This window comes from Mesoplodon densirostris, chromosome 11, assembly GCF_025265405.1.
Source record: "Mesoplodon densirostris isolate mMesDen1 chromosome 11, mMesDen1 primary haplotype, whole genome shotgun sequence".
In the NCBI taxonomy this organism is placed as follows: Eukaryota; Metazoa; Chordata; class Mammalia; order Artiodactyla; family Ziphiidae; genus Mesoplodon; species Mesoplodon densirostris.
In genome coordinates this window covers 22,006,472-22,023,233 of record NC_082671.1, presented here as the reverse complement: position 1 = coordinate 22,023,233, position 16,762 = coordinate 22,006,472, and the positions used below count along the sequence as shown (strand labels likewise).

The following is a 16,762-nucleotide window of genomic DNA, read 5'->3' as shown; positions in this document are numbered from 1 at the left end:
TCTTCGTTCTCAGTGTCCCTCAGATGTCTATAGTACACCCAGTTCTGTCTTCATTCTGAGACAGGTGAGACAGAAGCTGGTATTTTGGGCAGTCCTCAGCAAAGTTGGAATGTTGGGCACAATAGTCCAACTCTTTCCCTATTCAGGAAAAAGCTAGGAGCTGGGGGCTTCCTTCTGATCATATAATACTGTGCCAGGAGCAGGAATTATGATGCAAGGGTATGTAGAATTTTCCTACCATCATTGATGTGGCTGGTTACCCATCATGGTTACCCAAAGTGAAGGAGCCTCTTAAATATTAGTTTCTGGGTTTCTCACAAAAGGAATTTGTTCATGTATTACTGTTGAGTCAGTGTACCCAATGGGAGAATGAGGGTCCAATGCCTCCTATTCCACCTTCTTGCTGACATCACCTCCTCTATTTTTTAAAACATCAATTTTATCTACTTTTATCTTTTCCGGGAATAGTCTAAGATATCAGGAGTGTCCATTATCTTTCAATGGAAAGCAGAAGGACTGTAAGGCCCAACAGAAACCCGTATTTAATAATACTAAAGCTTTTAATCACTTATATGTATTTGTACCTATAAGACAATAACATTTATTTACTTTATGAAGCACAGCAGCCTTAGAAAAAGCTTTAAAAAATTAGATAGTACCATTTATTAAAGATATTCAACAAATGTTGAAACTTCAAAGATTTTTCTTCTATAGAGATTTTCATTATCATGTTGAGAGGCATAGTAGCTTTAGCTTTGGGTGTGCATGTGTGTTTAAATTCAACAACTCTCCTTGCTAACATGTCCTAATGCTAAATCTTGATTTTTTTACTCCTGCCACGTCTGAGTCTCCCCCAGACTTTGTCATCTAGCACCCCATTTACCTAGTTTTCAGACCAAAACCACCTAAGTCAAGGATGATTCTCTTTCTTGCATTCCCACATCTAATTCACTAGTAAGTCAGATCTGATCTATCCTCAAAATATAGTTTGAATCCAACCATTTCATATCACCTTCATAACTATCACCCTGGCTCACATTATACTCCTCACCTGGACTATTACAACAACACTTATCTCAGGGGCTTTCTTGACCATGACTCAGTAAATATTTTATATTTTAAATAAGCACGCACACACACACACACACACACACACACACACACACACACACACACCTAGCTGAAACAAAAATTTTATGATATATTACTTACACTTACTATATACAGTGTATTCTGATATTTTTGTATTTATTTTTTTAAGTGGGTCATAATCCAGTAAATTGATTTCAGGATCTCTAATTGGTGATCTGTTATTGAAAAATACCTCTTCTCACTGGTCTCACTGCTTTCACTTTTGCCCTCTATAGACAATTCTCTACATGGCAGCCAGAATGATTTTTCAAAACACAAGTTATGTTACTTCCCTGCTTGTAATCCTCCAATTGCTTCCCATCTACTCAGAATAAAACCTCAATTCCTAAATATGAACTGCAAGGCTGTGGACCTGACCCCTGCCTATCTTTCTGACCTCATCTCCTACCACTGCCCAGCACTCATTCCACCCCTGTCATGCCGGCCTCCTGATGCTCCTCAAACATACCAAGCTCATTACAACCCCAGGGCCTGTGCACTAGCTATTTCCCCTGCCCAGAACACTCCCCAGATCATCACATACCTCACTCTCTCACTTCATTTATCTACTGAATTTATCATCCCTCAGACAGGCCCTTCCTGACCATTCTTTCTAAAATTAGGTTCTGGTCATTCTTGGTCTTCTTATCCTGCTTTAATTTTCTTCATATCACTTACTACTCCCTGGGATTATATTATATAATTATATGTTCATTCATTATCTGTGTCCCTTAATAGATGTTAGTTTCATGGAGGTAGAGATTTCTGTCCTATTTTCTATAATTCCCTAGCATTTAGGGGGGAAAAAAGTCTGGCAAAGAGGTGGCACTTGGATGTACAAAAGCATGTACAAATGATGACATGTTTTTCTCACCAAGCCCTCCAAAAGCCTTTTTTTTTTTTTTCTTTCTTTCACCGCCTCTCGTTGCCTCACTCAATTCTTTCCATTCTTCAGCACTGGATTCTGTTTCTCTTGCACCAAAATAGAAGCTTTCTCCTCAGCAAACAGCTAACTCCTGAAAGTTTACTTTTAATAAATATTTCCTACTTCATCTAAATATAGAATTAATTCCCTCTCACCGCCACAAAATACTTCACTCATGTGCTTATTCATAGTTAATACCTATAGCCAGATCATTTTGTGTGTAGCCTCTATATGGCTTTGTGTCTTTTAAATTATGTTTAGAAGGCAGGGGCTAAGCCATCCTTCCATTGATGAGTATTATTTTGCCCAATGCTAAGTTCCTAAAATATTACATTAGATTTTAACAAGTATAAGGTGGGGGATTAATAGTTGAAAGAATATAGGTTTTGAAGTAGACCATATCTGGGCCTGATCCCAGCTGTCACTTAACCCCACTAGGGTGACCTCTCTGGAGACAAATGTGTGTCAAATTCTTAGCACTATATGCAACACAATGAGCTCTCAACAAATCGTACCTACTATTATTTAACTGGGCCGTTCGTGTGTCTAATAGGATAATACAGAAGATTCACTTACTCCTAGATGACTCTAGTGCAGGCCTCTCTCCAAATAGTCCTTTGTTGCTAAACAGAAGAATTTCAATGCTCCCTTTTGTGGAGATGGTATCTGTGTAAGGAAGCTGCATATCTACTTAACCCATGCCTTTACCACTATGGGGAAGTCTGGGCTCCTGGTTTCTTAGGGAAAGCAGATCATCTTCTTGAGAGTTCCTTCTGGTATTAAACTCTCTCTGATACCTAGTTTCCTTATTTGGGGGGAATAAAATAGTTTCTTCTTGCTATTTTCTTTCAGCAATCTTGGTCTCTAAGTACAATTTTTTCTTTTACTTTATTCAAATTCAAAATACACCCATATTCATTCATTCATTCACTCAAAAAGCATTTCTTAAGGGAATGCTAAGTAAGGCATTAGCAGCTATATAAATAGTGGTTAACGAAAGATCTAACCCCTGTCCTTGTTTAGTATGTGGTTTACATAGTGTACAAATTTCGAGAGTTTTCCCCAGAAAACATAATAATTAAGGGGAATTCCCTGGCAGTCCAGTGGTTAGGACTCTGTGCTTTCACTGAGGGCGAGGGTTCAATCCCTGGTCGGGGAACTAAGATCCCAAGGAACTAAGATCCCACAAGCTGGGCAGTGCAGCCATACATACATACATACATACATACATACACACATACACACATACATAAAACACAGGTACTTAAAAAAAAGAATTAAGGTGAGAGGAAGGATAAGATTTTAAGTCACTTTACATATAGAGTCTTCTATTCCCTATGACTTCTTTTACTTGAAATTTAATTGACTAGGGCCCAATGTAATGCATTGTACCCTGAGATGGAACATAAAGCCCAATGGGATAGGAGTCAACAGTCCCAACATCAAGTCCTTCCATTAACAGAGCTATTCATAGATTTTCCATTAATAACTCTCAGGTCTTGATCAATTCACTTTACATCCTTTTGCCCCAGTCCTCTGTAAAATTATGAGGTTTTACTAAAAAATCTCTAAGGCCCCTTCTGGTTAAAAGAATTCTATAGTCTGATTCCAAACTCCTTCTCTTGGGAAAAATAACTCAATATATGGATTTCCATATATTTCAAGTTTACTACTTGCAACTTTGAATATATAAGTCAATTTCATACCCTTTCACAATCCAAAATTGTCAGACAAAATGTCTTCCCTGAAAAAGTGTCATCTGAAATCAAGGTATACAATTTGAAAAAGGTAAACTGAATGCCATGGCACAATTACAAACATGTTATGTATATAAAGCATGGGTTTCTTATATATAAGGGATCATCACCTGGGAAGAAATTCTTTTCTGAAATAAAAATATTCCAGCCTGAATCTCTTCAAAATCTCTATCAATTTGGCAAACTCTTTATCAAGGGATTCTTTGTGGTTTCTCAAGCTGTTCAGCATTAATATACAAAGATTTAGCTTCTCTTCCTTGATATATTTGAATTCCTATAAGAAGAGTCACAAAACAAACTCCACTGTTCCAATGTTAAATATAAAGAAATAACAGGCAATATAACATGCTGTGGCCATTCCCACCTCAATAGCATTCACTGTTACTGGACTCTAAAATTCTAATTGAACAGATACCAATTCGCAGTTGCCTACAGATTGATTATCCTGTGGGTTATCTCAATTTAACAAGTACATATTAGGTACCCATAGTGTGCCTAAAATTGAGCTTTGCTTTCTTTTTCTTAAGATACGTGACCATTTCATCAATAATCACAATTGCTTTATAATATAATGGGACTAGGAAATGCAATAAAATCAGTATTTGTTGATTACCATATTCAAACACATATTAAAAACCTTTTTAAAAAGGTAAGTTTGGCAAGGACTGAAATTAATATTCCAGAGTTTTCAGAGTTTACTTCATGCTTTAGCTTAACTCAGGGGGCTGAGAGATGTTAGGAAGTCGTCTGGCAGTCAAGAAGCAGAGATAATAAGTGATGGATAAATTAAAGAGATTTCTTTTTATATGCTTCCTTTCTAACAAAACTGGGACCAGCTACCTAAGAAGTTTCCATTTTTGATATTCTGCTAAGTTCTGGTATAATAAAACTGTCAGAGTCTCAGGAATAAGATTCTTTTTTTTGCACAATAATCATTCTATCAAAGTTAGAGAATTTTGATAGGAAAAATTCAAGCTTAGACCAGCCAGTCCTCACAAGGATTCAAATAAAATACACTTTTAATTAAGTCAGCTTATTTACTCTTTGTCTCTCCAAGGCATATCCCATATCCTCACACTCACTGTCTCTTTCGTTGGTCACCCTCACACTCACACACACTTATTGTAACCATCACACTCTTACTGTCACCCATATATGCACACTCATGCACATCCCCACACACTCCACACACATCGCCAGAATGAGATGGCAGAACACTACAATAAAGTCTTAGAAATGATACTGTGTATAATAAGCATTACCTGGGTTAAGAAAGTAGAAGAAAAACCAGGAAAATACCAAAATATAGAACACTTACAGTAAGCTTGTTCTCCCACTTTTCTTTCACAGTAATTTCTGGATTAGTTACCCACTGTAGAGAACTATCAATGAGTGTTTCAACTTCAGAAACATCTTCATGCTGAAAAAGAGTTCCACGTCTTCAACTAGGAATTCAGTGAAAGCCATATGCAATTATATAAGAAAAAGTAATTTAGACAAGGTTTTATACAGGTAATTTCAGAAGCCACCAGAGAGAGTTTCTTGTCATCTAAGGCCACCCAGTGACTTTCCTTTACCCCAGGATGTTGCCATGTGTAGATTCTAACTCTCGTCAGGTGCCCTATACATGCTGAATATATTGGATAGAACTGTTTTCCAGAATAAAACCTACCCATTTTCATTCCCCTCTCAAATAGAAGGAAACAAGCATTTTCATGGATTTTTTTCATTCATCAAATGAAATACTACCTACAATATGCTAGGTACTGTGAAAGGGACTGGAAATACCAACATGAAAATGTTGTTCTCTGTTTTTTCTGACCATCTAGAGTTTCCAGTTAAAAATCAAAATGGAGAAGGAGGTACTACCAGCCATTAGCTAGAAGGAAACTGTTCAACAGATACTGCATCTTCAGCCCTTTGATACTAAAGATTAACCTGTAGGAAAAATAAGCTTAAGCAATCCACATCTAATGGTCAACTTGTTAGTCCGGATTGACCCAGAACTAGAAGATCCATATCAGGAAGGTTTGAGAAAAATCTTCTCATTTCGTAGTAGGATACATTTGGGTCCCAACACACAGATATGCTTGTGCTCAGCAAACAGACTGTAGGTCAATTATCTACAGACGTTCCTGGCCAGTGAAACAGCACAATATGCAGATGTTATACAATACCAGCTTCTGAAGCATAGCTGTGAACTCCACTCCCTTTTGTTCAAGTTCTCTCAGTAACAGTAGCATTTCTTGGTCCATCATTGTGTCCAGAGGTGACAAGCTGATTAAATTGCACTGCCACTTGGTTTCATTGTTCTGAAATAATTACCAAAATGTCCACAACTCTGTCATCTTAATAAAGAACATTATTTTTACTTTATGAAAATGATGCCCATGGGTCAATATAATTATCCCCATCAAATAGCTCTAAATAGTCTTATGAAATCCTCCTAATATCCCCCCAAAATTGTTTTCATTTTCTCTCTTAGACGGCTTTAACTTAACATTTACTCATTCTTAAGGAAAATTCATGTATCCAATAGATAACATTTACATGTAGGTGATATTTTATGACTCAAATTTTTTTTTTTTTTTTTTTTTTGGTACGCGGGCCTCTCACTGTTGTGGCCTCTCCCGTTGCAGAGCACACGATCCGGACGCGCAGGCTCAGCGGCCATGGCTCACGGGCCCAGCCGCTCCGCGGCACTTGGTATTTTCCCGGACTGGGGCACGAACCCGTGTCCCCTGCATCGGCAGGCCGACTCTCAACCACTGCGCCACCAGGGAAGCCCTATGGCTCTAATTTTATGAAAAGAGGGGAAGGAAAGAAATTCACAGAAAAAAAAAAAAAACTGCTGGGGGGCATTCAATAAATCCCATTGAAAACAGACTGGTTTCTCTTGTCTGTCCTCCGTTCATGGAAGATACTCTCAGATGATAATTCACAAAGCAAATTTCTTATACGTCTCTCAAAGCCTCTATGTCCTGTCATATTTTAGATATATGACAACAAATTTAACTTCTTCTTGCTATCTGTTGGAGGAAGGTCATAGGGCTCTTATTCCAGATTCCAATTAGAAGGCAAAGACTTCCTAATCCATTAGTGGGATAAACTTCAGAGCCAAACATTGCCAGCTGTTTAACCCCTGTTCAGAACTATAAAGCTTTATAAGCTGGCATCTTGGCTTCATTATTATCTCGGAGGACCGGGGATAAAAACACCTTGCCGTGGCAGATCTGCCACCACCTCATTCAGTCTGGAAGTTTGGCTTGGTATCAAAAACACAGCAAAAATGATGAGTATTTGAAACAGAATGTCAGGAAAGCACAGCCCTCAGCAGAATGTTCAAGCCTGCCTGAGACAGCCTTAGGTGAAGGCAGCATATGTTGCCCTGCATCCTTGGCAGGAGAAATTCAAACAGCATTTGCCCCAAGGACATTCTCTCCTTTCAAGGTCATATCACAGCTGTCAACAGGAGGACATTCTGGGCATATCCATCATCTACCCAACATGGAAAGACCATCAAAGTAGCGAAAAAAAGCAATTTGCTAATAAAACATTTCCTAACATAACAAGCACAAAACTAGAAAGTACAAAGGAGTAAAAATATAGTAGGGAGGTGGGTCCCAACATTTCATCCACAAGAAAGCTTTCGACTGTTTCCTCCCCTATTGTAAAGAAATGGGTCTACGAACAAACTGGAGATTTTAAAGCAACAATTCATTTTGCCATTTTAAAATTAACCCAAAACATATAAAAATGCTAATTTATGTTCAGAACATAATAATCAGTGTCATTAATTTGGGTTGGTACAATTACATCTTAAAGCAAAGAAATTTCATCTTGTTTCTGAGCATCTTTATTTTTGGTAGATACATTTACTTTGGGGGTTTGGAGAAATACTAAAAATAGTTCATGGATCTCTACCGCTATCTTTCAGACCCCAGGCTGGGGATCACTGCAGGTAGTTTGTCCTGAAAAATATAAAGAATATAAAGATTTCTAAAGTCCAGATTCACTGAACACACATTTCTACAACCCCATGCTGGAGTCTCACTATAGTATTCAGCCATAACTTGAAAAAGATCTGTTCTTCCAGGCTAAGAGACTTTAGACTTAGGTTCTATAAACTATCAACAGATTCCCTCAAAATGTCATGAGTGCTTTTCAGCAAGCTACAGAACTTCACTTAATAGCAAGCTATCCCACGTGGTGATTATATTTTAAAGCCTTCCATTTGATGATAATTACATACCTCTGCAGACTGAGCAAGAATGAGTTCACAATGTAGAGATTTTTCTCCTTCAGAGTTGACACTCTTATGCTCTCCACTGACACTGAACTGGATTCCATTCCTTGGGGGAAAAAAACCAAACAAACCAGTAGTCGTCTGGTTAGGTATGCCTCCAATATTATGTTTTAAGTCACCAGAATAAGGTTTATTTATCACCAAACAATCAGTAAACACCCATGTGTGCCAAGGATTGTATAAGGTACCTAAGAATACAGAGGGGAATAAGAGGTAGTCCCTGGGACTTCCCGGGTGGCACAGTGGTTAAGAATCCGCCTGCCGATGCAGGGGACACAGGTTCGAGCCCTGGTCCGGGAAGATCCCACATGCGCAATTAAGTCCATGTACCACAGCTACTGAGCCCACGTGTCACAACTACTGAAGCCTGCACACTTAGAGCCCGTGCTCCACAACAAGAGAAGCCACCGCAGTGAGAAGCCCATGCACGGCAACAAAGAGTAGACCCCGCTTGCTGCAGCTAGAGAAAGCCTGCGTGCAGCAACGAAGACCCAACACAGCCATAAATAAATAAATAAGTAGGTAGGTAGGTAGGTAGGTAGGTAGGCAGTCCCTGCCCTCCAGGAGCTGCACACACTAGTGACTCCAGGTGGTTGCAAACAGGTAAGCTATATTTTCTTTTTTTTAAGAATTGGAGCCAATAGTTTAAATTGTTAAAATTTTCACTAAAAATCTAGATTTCTGGCTTTTCTTTAAAAAATGGGAACATGTGGCTACACTGGGTCCATATATTTATTTATTTATTTATTTATTTATTTATTTATTTATTTATTTATTTTTGCGGTACGCAGGCCTCTCACTGCTGTGGCCTCTCCCGTTGCGGAGCACAGGCTCCGGACGCGCAGGCTCAGCAGCCATGGCTCACGGGCCCAGCCGCTCCGCGGCATGTGGGATCTTCCCGGACCGGGGCACGAACCCGCATCCCCTGCATCGGCAGGCGGACTCTCAACCACTGCGCCACCAGGGAAGCCCCATATATTCTTGATGTAACAATTGTCTGGAGCTAAGCAGAGTAACCCCCATCTTTACCTGGATAATGCACTTTCCTCATCATCACTTCCCTAATGTAAGTATGTGCACTTACCCCACTGACTGTACTCATTTTTGTTACCTATGGACTCCTGGACTAGCATGTGACACATAATCAGAAACAAACGATTATAATATAAGGTAGTGGGTGCTAGGAAAGAGGTAAGAACAACGTGCCATGCACAAACTCAGAAGGATTACTTAATCTCAAGGTATCAGAAAAGCAAGGAAGAGTAAGGCAAGGTGATGGAAAACTTGTGAAGAAATTCATCCTCTTAGGAGAAAAGCAGAGAAAATATCACTTACAAAGGTACAGAAGAAAAGAACGTGGCACATTCAAAGAACTGCACATAGCTCGGTAGGTGAAGAATGTAGGGTGGGGGCACATGACAGAAGGCTGGTGAAGGGTTGCTCTGAACTTACACGATGAGTTCCTGTTGCAAGTGCTGTAACTCATGAGCCAGTTTGTTTTTCTCCCCTCGTAAGTTCTGGAATCACATACAACATTAGGCTGCACGTGTTACTCTAGTGGGACATTCACATTTGCGTTTAATAACCCCACCTTGCAAGCTGTGAGATCATTATGGTATACCTCTATAATGCTTTCACATTCTATGATGGTTGACTTAAGTTCTTCTATACTTAAATCCTTCTGAAAAGTAGGAGAGAGAATTAATAGCAAATAAATGTATGAGTCCACTAAATTGCATTTACTAGACTATCAATCTGAGCCATGGAAGAATTGTAAATGCCCAATGATGATGAGACCTTCTACTAATCTCATTATTGGAAAACTGAACTAGTCTGTGTTTGTGATTAAAACTAAGCAGAGGGCTTCCCTGGTGGCGCAGTGGTTGAGAGTCCGCCGGCCGATGCAGGGGACACGGGTTCGTGCCCTGGTCCGGGAAGATCCCACATGCCGCGGAGCAGCTGGGCCCGTGAGCCATGGCCACTGAGCCTGCGCGTCCGGAGCCTGTGCTCTGCAATGGGAGAGGCACAGCAGTGAAAGGCCCGCGTACCACAAAAAAATTTTTAAAAAAACTAAGCAGAAAAGAATGGGACAGCAAGGCAACTGTATGTGACTGGTGTTATTTATATTCTGTCTTTGCCTGTCCAGTGGAATCATACCCTGCAAGGTAATTCTTAAGTCCAAGTCAGAATTATATTACTATGGTACATTTAAGAAAAAAAGCAGTTTTTTACCTGCAGAATGACTAATGAATTATTGAGGCATCCAATTTTATCCAGTTCAAACCATATCTCTGTTAAAACCATAGTTTTGTACTGCAAGACCAGAGGGTACAGTCAGTGTCTGACCTATAGTTCTATCCCATGACTAGCATGGTGCCTGGAGCATGAGAAGTGTATTATGAGTGCTGGGCAAGAGTGCAAAATGGTGGAAAGACCAGAGTTACAGAGGAAGTGAACAACCACCACTACCCCATGGCACTACATGGGGAGCGAGAACACCCACGATGAGGAGATACTGTTGGTACAATATTCAGTGTCCTGATCAATGTCCACAAGCCGTGAATGACTCCTTTGACACCTCATAAATTGCAGGGGAAGGAAAAGAAGTGAAATACTGCTCTTTCTTCACTCTCCTGTCTTGGAATGTGGAAGTTTATTAACTTAGTGTGTATCCTTCCTGGGTCTGTTAAAGCCACCATAACCAGCATCTTGGTAGCCGGCAAACTTTGTTACCAGATAGGCTATAATCACAGGACACAAAGATAAATAGAATAATATCTATCTATCAAATCAATCGATCAAACTAGGTAGAAAATAACTGAGGATATATTCTTCTTTTTCCCTAAAATGACTGACTGCACACTCATTTCTGTTGTTATGAATTAAAATTGCATCACCACTATCTAGCCAGTGACTGGCAAATTGGCACACTAGTATTTGTTGAATAAAGGGATGAACCTCACCAGAATTTACAGAGGATATGTTAAAACATCCCAGATGGAGAAGTCAGTATTCTTCACTCAGAAGAACATTTCTGTTCTTACAAATAAAGAAATGTCTTGTGATAGAATATTAGAATCAGATATTTTAACAGGGGTGAAGTTACACAAATGACCATCTCCTTCCTTTATGACTTGGAGAGAGCTAGTGAATCCCACAGGCCCTCATGTGAAGAGACAGGACCAACCTTCTGCAAACTTGCATCTTTATTAAGCAAAGTGTTCTCATATGTGTGTAACAGCATCTGAAAAGAAACACATTTAGGAAAGGCCATTGGGACATTGCTTTGGTAAAGGACAGTGCCACAAAATCATCCAATAGGGAGACATGTTTCTTTGGCACCTTAAATGTGCATGTGTTTTTCACTTTATAAAGAACATTCACATTGGCCTCACAACAACCCTTGAGGTCAAGGTCATTGCCCTTGCTCTACCAGGAAGGAAATTGAAGCTCAGCGCATCCAGAGACTTGCCCAGAGTCACACCCAGTAAGTGACAGAATGGGGACTAGAATCTGAGTCACCAACTCCAGCCAAGGGCTCTTCCCACTATTTCACACTTCATATAATAAGAGGACATAGAGAGTCTTCATTTTTTTGATGAAATTAAAAATCTAGATAGGACACGAACAGAGTCCATATGGACATATAGAAAGCTCTTCCTCTTTTAAAAACATAGTTTAAAAATGTTCAAGATTTCTTTTAGCAAAGTGAATATTAAGGATATATCAGTTTATTCAAACCAAAAGCAGGCTTGTTGGCATAGGCTTCTAAATAGGATGTAATTGATAAAAATGTATATTGATTGAATGGAAAACCTGGAAAAATAATCAGCATAGTCAGAAGTAGAACCATCATCATCATAATCATATATATTTGATATCCCTTTATAGTTCTAAAGGTATCTTCACATAATCATCTCATTTGAGTTTCCAACAAGCTTGTGGATGAGGTAGAAACTATCATATCCATTTAATAGATGAGAAAATTGAGATTTAGAGAAGTTAACTACTTGCTTGTGGTTACAAAGCTTTTAAGTCGAGAAGACAGGATTTGAAACCATGTCTTCTGGTTCTTTTCACTAGTTTATGACAGTTGTGTTTTCCAAAACAGTCATTCCTAGAATAAAATCAATTTTAATCTCTAAATTATAACTGCTATAATATATGTATATGTACACACCCACATGGAATTGGGGTGTCTGCTAAGAAAATTGAGAATTCCACATATAGATATGAAATTTAAGTACAACATCATTTCAAACACATACAACAAAAAATATTGTTCAAATAAACCATTAGAGATGAGAATAAGCATGACACAAATTCTTGAATTTAATAACAGTTGTCTTCTGTTTCCTGATAATAATGTATTGCAGATAAAACAAAAATATACAAAATATAGACTTTCTAGATGTAATATAGATAAAAATCATTTTTGTAAGATATCATTCCTTAAGGCAATAGAATTGAATTAAAAAATCAAGATAGATTTTTCCCCCATCTCTCCTCATTTTCTGCATTAAGAAGGTACAATAGCTAAAATCTTCCCTAACTTAGGGATTTGCAAAATCAGATACTGTTAAATTAGAAATTGTCACTATAATAAAAAATATAAATAATAACAAGGGGTGGCAAGGATGTGGAGAAATGTGAACCCTCATACACAGCTGGTGGAAATGTAAAACAGCGCAGTCATTTTGGGAAAAGTCCGGCAGTTCCTCAAAATGTTAAACACAGAGTTATCATATGATACAGTAATTCCACTCATAGGTATATACTCAAGAGAAATTAAAATATATGTCCACACAAAAACTTGTACATAAATATTCATAGCAGCATTACTCATAATAGTAAAAAAGTAGGAACAGCCCGAATGTCCAGCAACTGATGAATGGATAAACAAAATGTGCTATATCCATACAGTGGAATATTATTCAGCCTTAAAAGGAAATAAAATAATGATATATGCTCCTACATGAATGAACTTTGAAAACATTACGTTCAGTGAAAGAAGCCAATCACAAAAGACCATATAATGTATACGATTCCATTTATATGAAATGTCCAGAATCAGTAAATCCATGGAGATAGAAAGCAGATTAGTGGTTGTCTGGGGTTGGGGAGGAATGGGGAGTGACTGCTAAAGGGATTTCTTTTTGGACGATAAAAGTATTTTAAAATTGGTTTTAGTGATGGTTGCATAATTCTGAATATACTAAAAACCACTGACTCATATGCTTTAAGTGGGTGAATTTAATGGCATGTGTATTATATATCAGTAAAGCTGCTACATTGAAAAACAGAAACTGCCTTTTATATAACTCAGACAGCTAGAGCAGTACAAATTTCAAAATTTATAACGAAAGGTTATTGGGTCAATGAGTCACATACAACTTCAAAAAGTAATATTAGTTTGATGAAAGAAAATATTTTACCAGTATTTGAGAAGTGCTTACTTGATGCTGTTTCTCAGTTTTAGACAATTCCTCAATCTTGTTTTCCAATTTATACATATCCATAATGTTCTTAGCATTCTAATGTAAAATAAGATAGTATTCTTAGATTCAGACCAAAAAAATAAAAGGAAATCACTAAGTGTTTTTTAGGAAGTAGTATTTTCATCATTGACATTGTAATCCATTTTAAACTAAGGGACAAAACTTTAGACTTTGTCCAAAAATAACACAATCTTTTTAACGTGATCTGCCAGGAATACTCCCCAGCAATCCCTTCTTATTTTCCATCTCACCTCGAGCACTCACTCCCTAGTCACACCTTCAAACTTGTAATTACCAGCAACTGGGATCCCTCCATTACCTTAACTGCAAGCATCTCACTCTTCAACCACCATTTCTTGTCTTTCCAGGTTACTTCTTTGTGCATCAACAAACCTTCAATCCCCACTGGAGCCTACAATCCATTGTTCCTACTACGTTCTCATTATCTTTCCACCTTCCCATGAGCTCCGTTCCCTCTTGACTCAGCTTAAATTCTTCCATGGTCAATCGTTACAATCTCTCTCTTCCACACCCCTCCAATTCCCTTGGCTCTCCCCTACTTCTTACTATTTTCTTTTTTTTTTCTTCTGCAGTACGCGGGCCTCTCACTGTTGTGGCCTCTCCCGTTGCGGAGCACAGGCTCCGGACGCGCACGCTCAGCGGCCATGGCTCACGGGCCCAGCCGCTCCGCGGCATGTGGGATCTTCCCGGACCGGGGCACGAACCTGTGTCCCCTGCATCGGCAGGCGGACTCTCAACCACTGCGCCACCAGGGAAGCCCGAACCTCCTAGGTTTTAACCTCTAGTTTTTAACCGCATGATTCACTTCACAGTTCTACTTTTCCTAACCACCCTAGTTTAAATTGCACTCCCCACAACTCTGTTTTCTGCTCTTCTTTTCTCTATGGCACTAATCACCATCTAACATGCTAGTTTCACATGGGCTATTTTGTTTAAGTCTGTATCCTTAACACCTAGAATAGAGTCTATCTCCCAATGAATGTGTGTATAATAAACAAACAAATAAATGTAAGGGAGTAATTACCCGAACCACTGTGCCATTACTCTTCACATTACATCAGATTTTTACTTCCTAAAGGAATCTTAGTGACACCTATAAGCCTTTTCTAATATAAATCAATAATTGTAATGCTATCTCATGATGAAGGGTTCTAAGTCTCCTTCCTTCTATCTCAATTCTAAATTGGTATAGTACAGTTCTTTGATGCTAGTCAATCATCTTAAATATGAGGACAAAAATATCTTACATTGGGAGCTTAACTGTAAAGCATTAGTTTCATGGAAACCTGGCCTTGTAGCTGTAACATGTCTGAATCTAACATAGGGTTTCTTTCCAATCTTTAGTTGTTCCTTTCCTTTCTACTATGAATTTTTTTAATGTCCACTTGGGCCATAAATTGGATAACTCATCAGACTGTTCACCACAGCTTAATAAATACATCTAATAAACTTATATAAAACCCAAACAAAAAACCCTACATAATGATTAACTTTCAAAAGGTACCTATAGAGAATTTTCCTCCGAAATAGTAACTTTCTGGTAGCTTTGCTACCTGTTCTTTCAATGTTTTAATTCTGTTGCTTAAAAATATATATTGCATAGAATTTTTTTTAGCAATTTTACTAGTATTTCCTAATATATATGAGGTATTTATGGTTAACCAAATGGCTTCACATGCATTATCTTAATCTTTAAAATAGCTGTAGGGAATGGGTATTATTAATCCCTCAAAAGATAAATGGCTTTTCCAAGGTTAGACTGTCAGTGAATTTAAGATCTGGGTCTTAGACTCAAAGACCTTTTCCATCTAGCTTTGTGGAATAATAATAGAAAATTATTAGATAATGTCTATACTTTCCTTCTTGATTTGTATATTTTTTAGATGGGTTAATTTCAGTTCATCTTAAGTCTGAATCTCTTAAATCCCATTTCTTCCATGGATGATTACAAAGGTATAACATACTTCTCTCCAGAAAGGAAAACCCTGTCTACTCTTCCTCACTTCTCATTTGACAAAGCTACCTGGTATTTGGTCCACAGGAGCCTGAAATTCACATGATTTATATTTAACCCAGGGTCAGGACCCATGATTGTATGATTTCCATATGCTTATCTGTGCCCTTTTAACAATTTCAACATACCTCTTCTTGGAGAATCTGAATCTTAAGAATCAGAGCCCGGTTTTCTGCCTCCTGATTTATTAAGAGAAAAATAATTTTAAAGTATTTGAGAAGTTTATGAAAATACCAAATATTTACTTCCAGGGCTATCAACATTGTTTCTTTTTATCAACCTTAAATATGGCATTGACATATCATAAATAATCCTAGTCTAAAATATTCTCAATACGGGGTTAAGCCTTTGGCTTCGGTTTCTTGGGATCAGTGAGAAGTCACTCTTCTTGACTCAATCTAACTATGACAGGAAAGGAAAGACGAAAAACAAAAGAAAACAGCGTGGTTTCTTCCCCTGCTACTTTACTGCCATCTGCTTATGACAGATAGTGTGAACTCATCTATTTAAACAGCACCTTGAAATCAAAGAGTACTAGCTTTCTATTTGAAGCTGCGGATATTCTTAGATTCAACATTACCAGAACATAGGAACATCAAAAATCATTTTATAATTAGGAGCCCTAAATTCAGAACCATCAGAAGAAAACATATTCTAGGACAGGATATACACCAAAATGTTAACAGTAAATCTTGTGGATAGGGTAGGGTAAAGATTTTGTGGGATTTTATTTTTTCTTTGCTAATATATATTTTCTTATTTTTACAGAGTGAACAGGTACTACCTTTATAACATAAAAATAAAAGGGAGGCCATCTCAGGCTAGGATGTCATTGGTACAAGAAGGAAGGAACATACACACCACATAGTTGGAATCAGAAGACCTGAGTTCAGTTATCACTCTACCATTTATTAGACAATGGACTTTGAATAATCAAAACATTTCTAAACTTTAGCTATAACTCTATTAATTTTTTAAAATGAAGAATAGCAGCTTCTGATTCTACCTCACAGAATCTCCGTGAGGACCCATGAGAGGAAACAATAAAAATTCTTTTGAAATTGTAAAACATTGAATTGTAAAAGTGCAAAGGATTTGGACTGTATATCT

The 16,762-nt window shown here is 38.0% G+C and overlaps 1 protein-coding gene across 1 annotated transcript in view; it reads right to left on the bottom strand.

The window, feature by feature from the left end:
- IRAG2 (inositol 1,4,5-triphosphate receptor associated 2) overlaps positions 1–16,762 on the bottom strand; it is a 100,126-nt gene that overhangs the window by 65,101 nt on the left and 18,263 nt on the right. The window contains exons 8-16 of the mRNA XM_060112043.1: positions 15,781–15,831; positions 13,576–13,653; positions 11,307–11,363; positions 9,741–9,800; positions 9,572–9,636; positions 8,066–8,165; positions 5,991–6,125; positions 5,132–5,233; positions 3,924–4,087 (exon numbers count right to left, since the gene is read on the bottom strand). Of these exons, the coding sequence (XP_059968026.1) occupies positions 3,924–4,087; positions 5,132–5,233; positions 5,991–6,125; positions 8,066–8,165; positions 9,572–9,636; positions 9,741–9,800; positions 11,307–11,363; positions 13,576–13,653; positions 15,781–15,831 (812 nt within the window). The remainder of the gene's footprint in view (positions 1–3,923; positions 4,088–5,131; positions 5,234–5,990; positions 6,126–8,065; positions 8,166–9,571; positions 9,637–9,740; positions 9,801–11,306; positions 11,364–13,575; positions 13,654–15,780; positions 15,832–16,762) is intronic.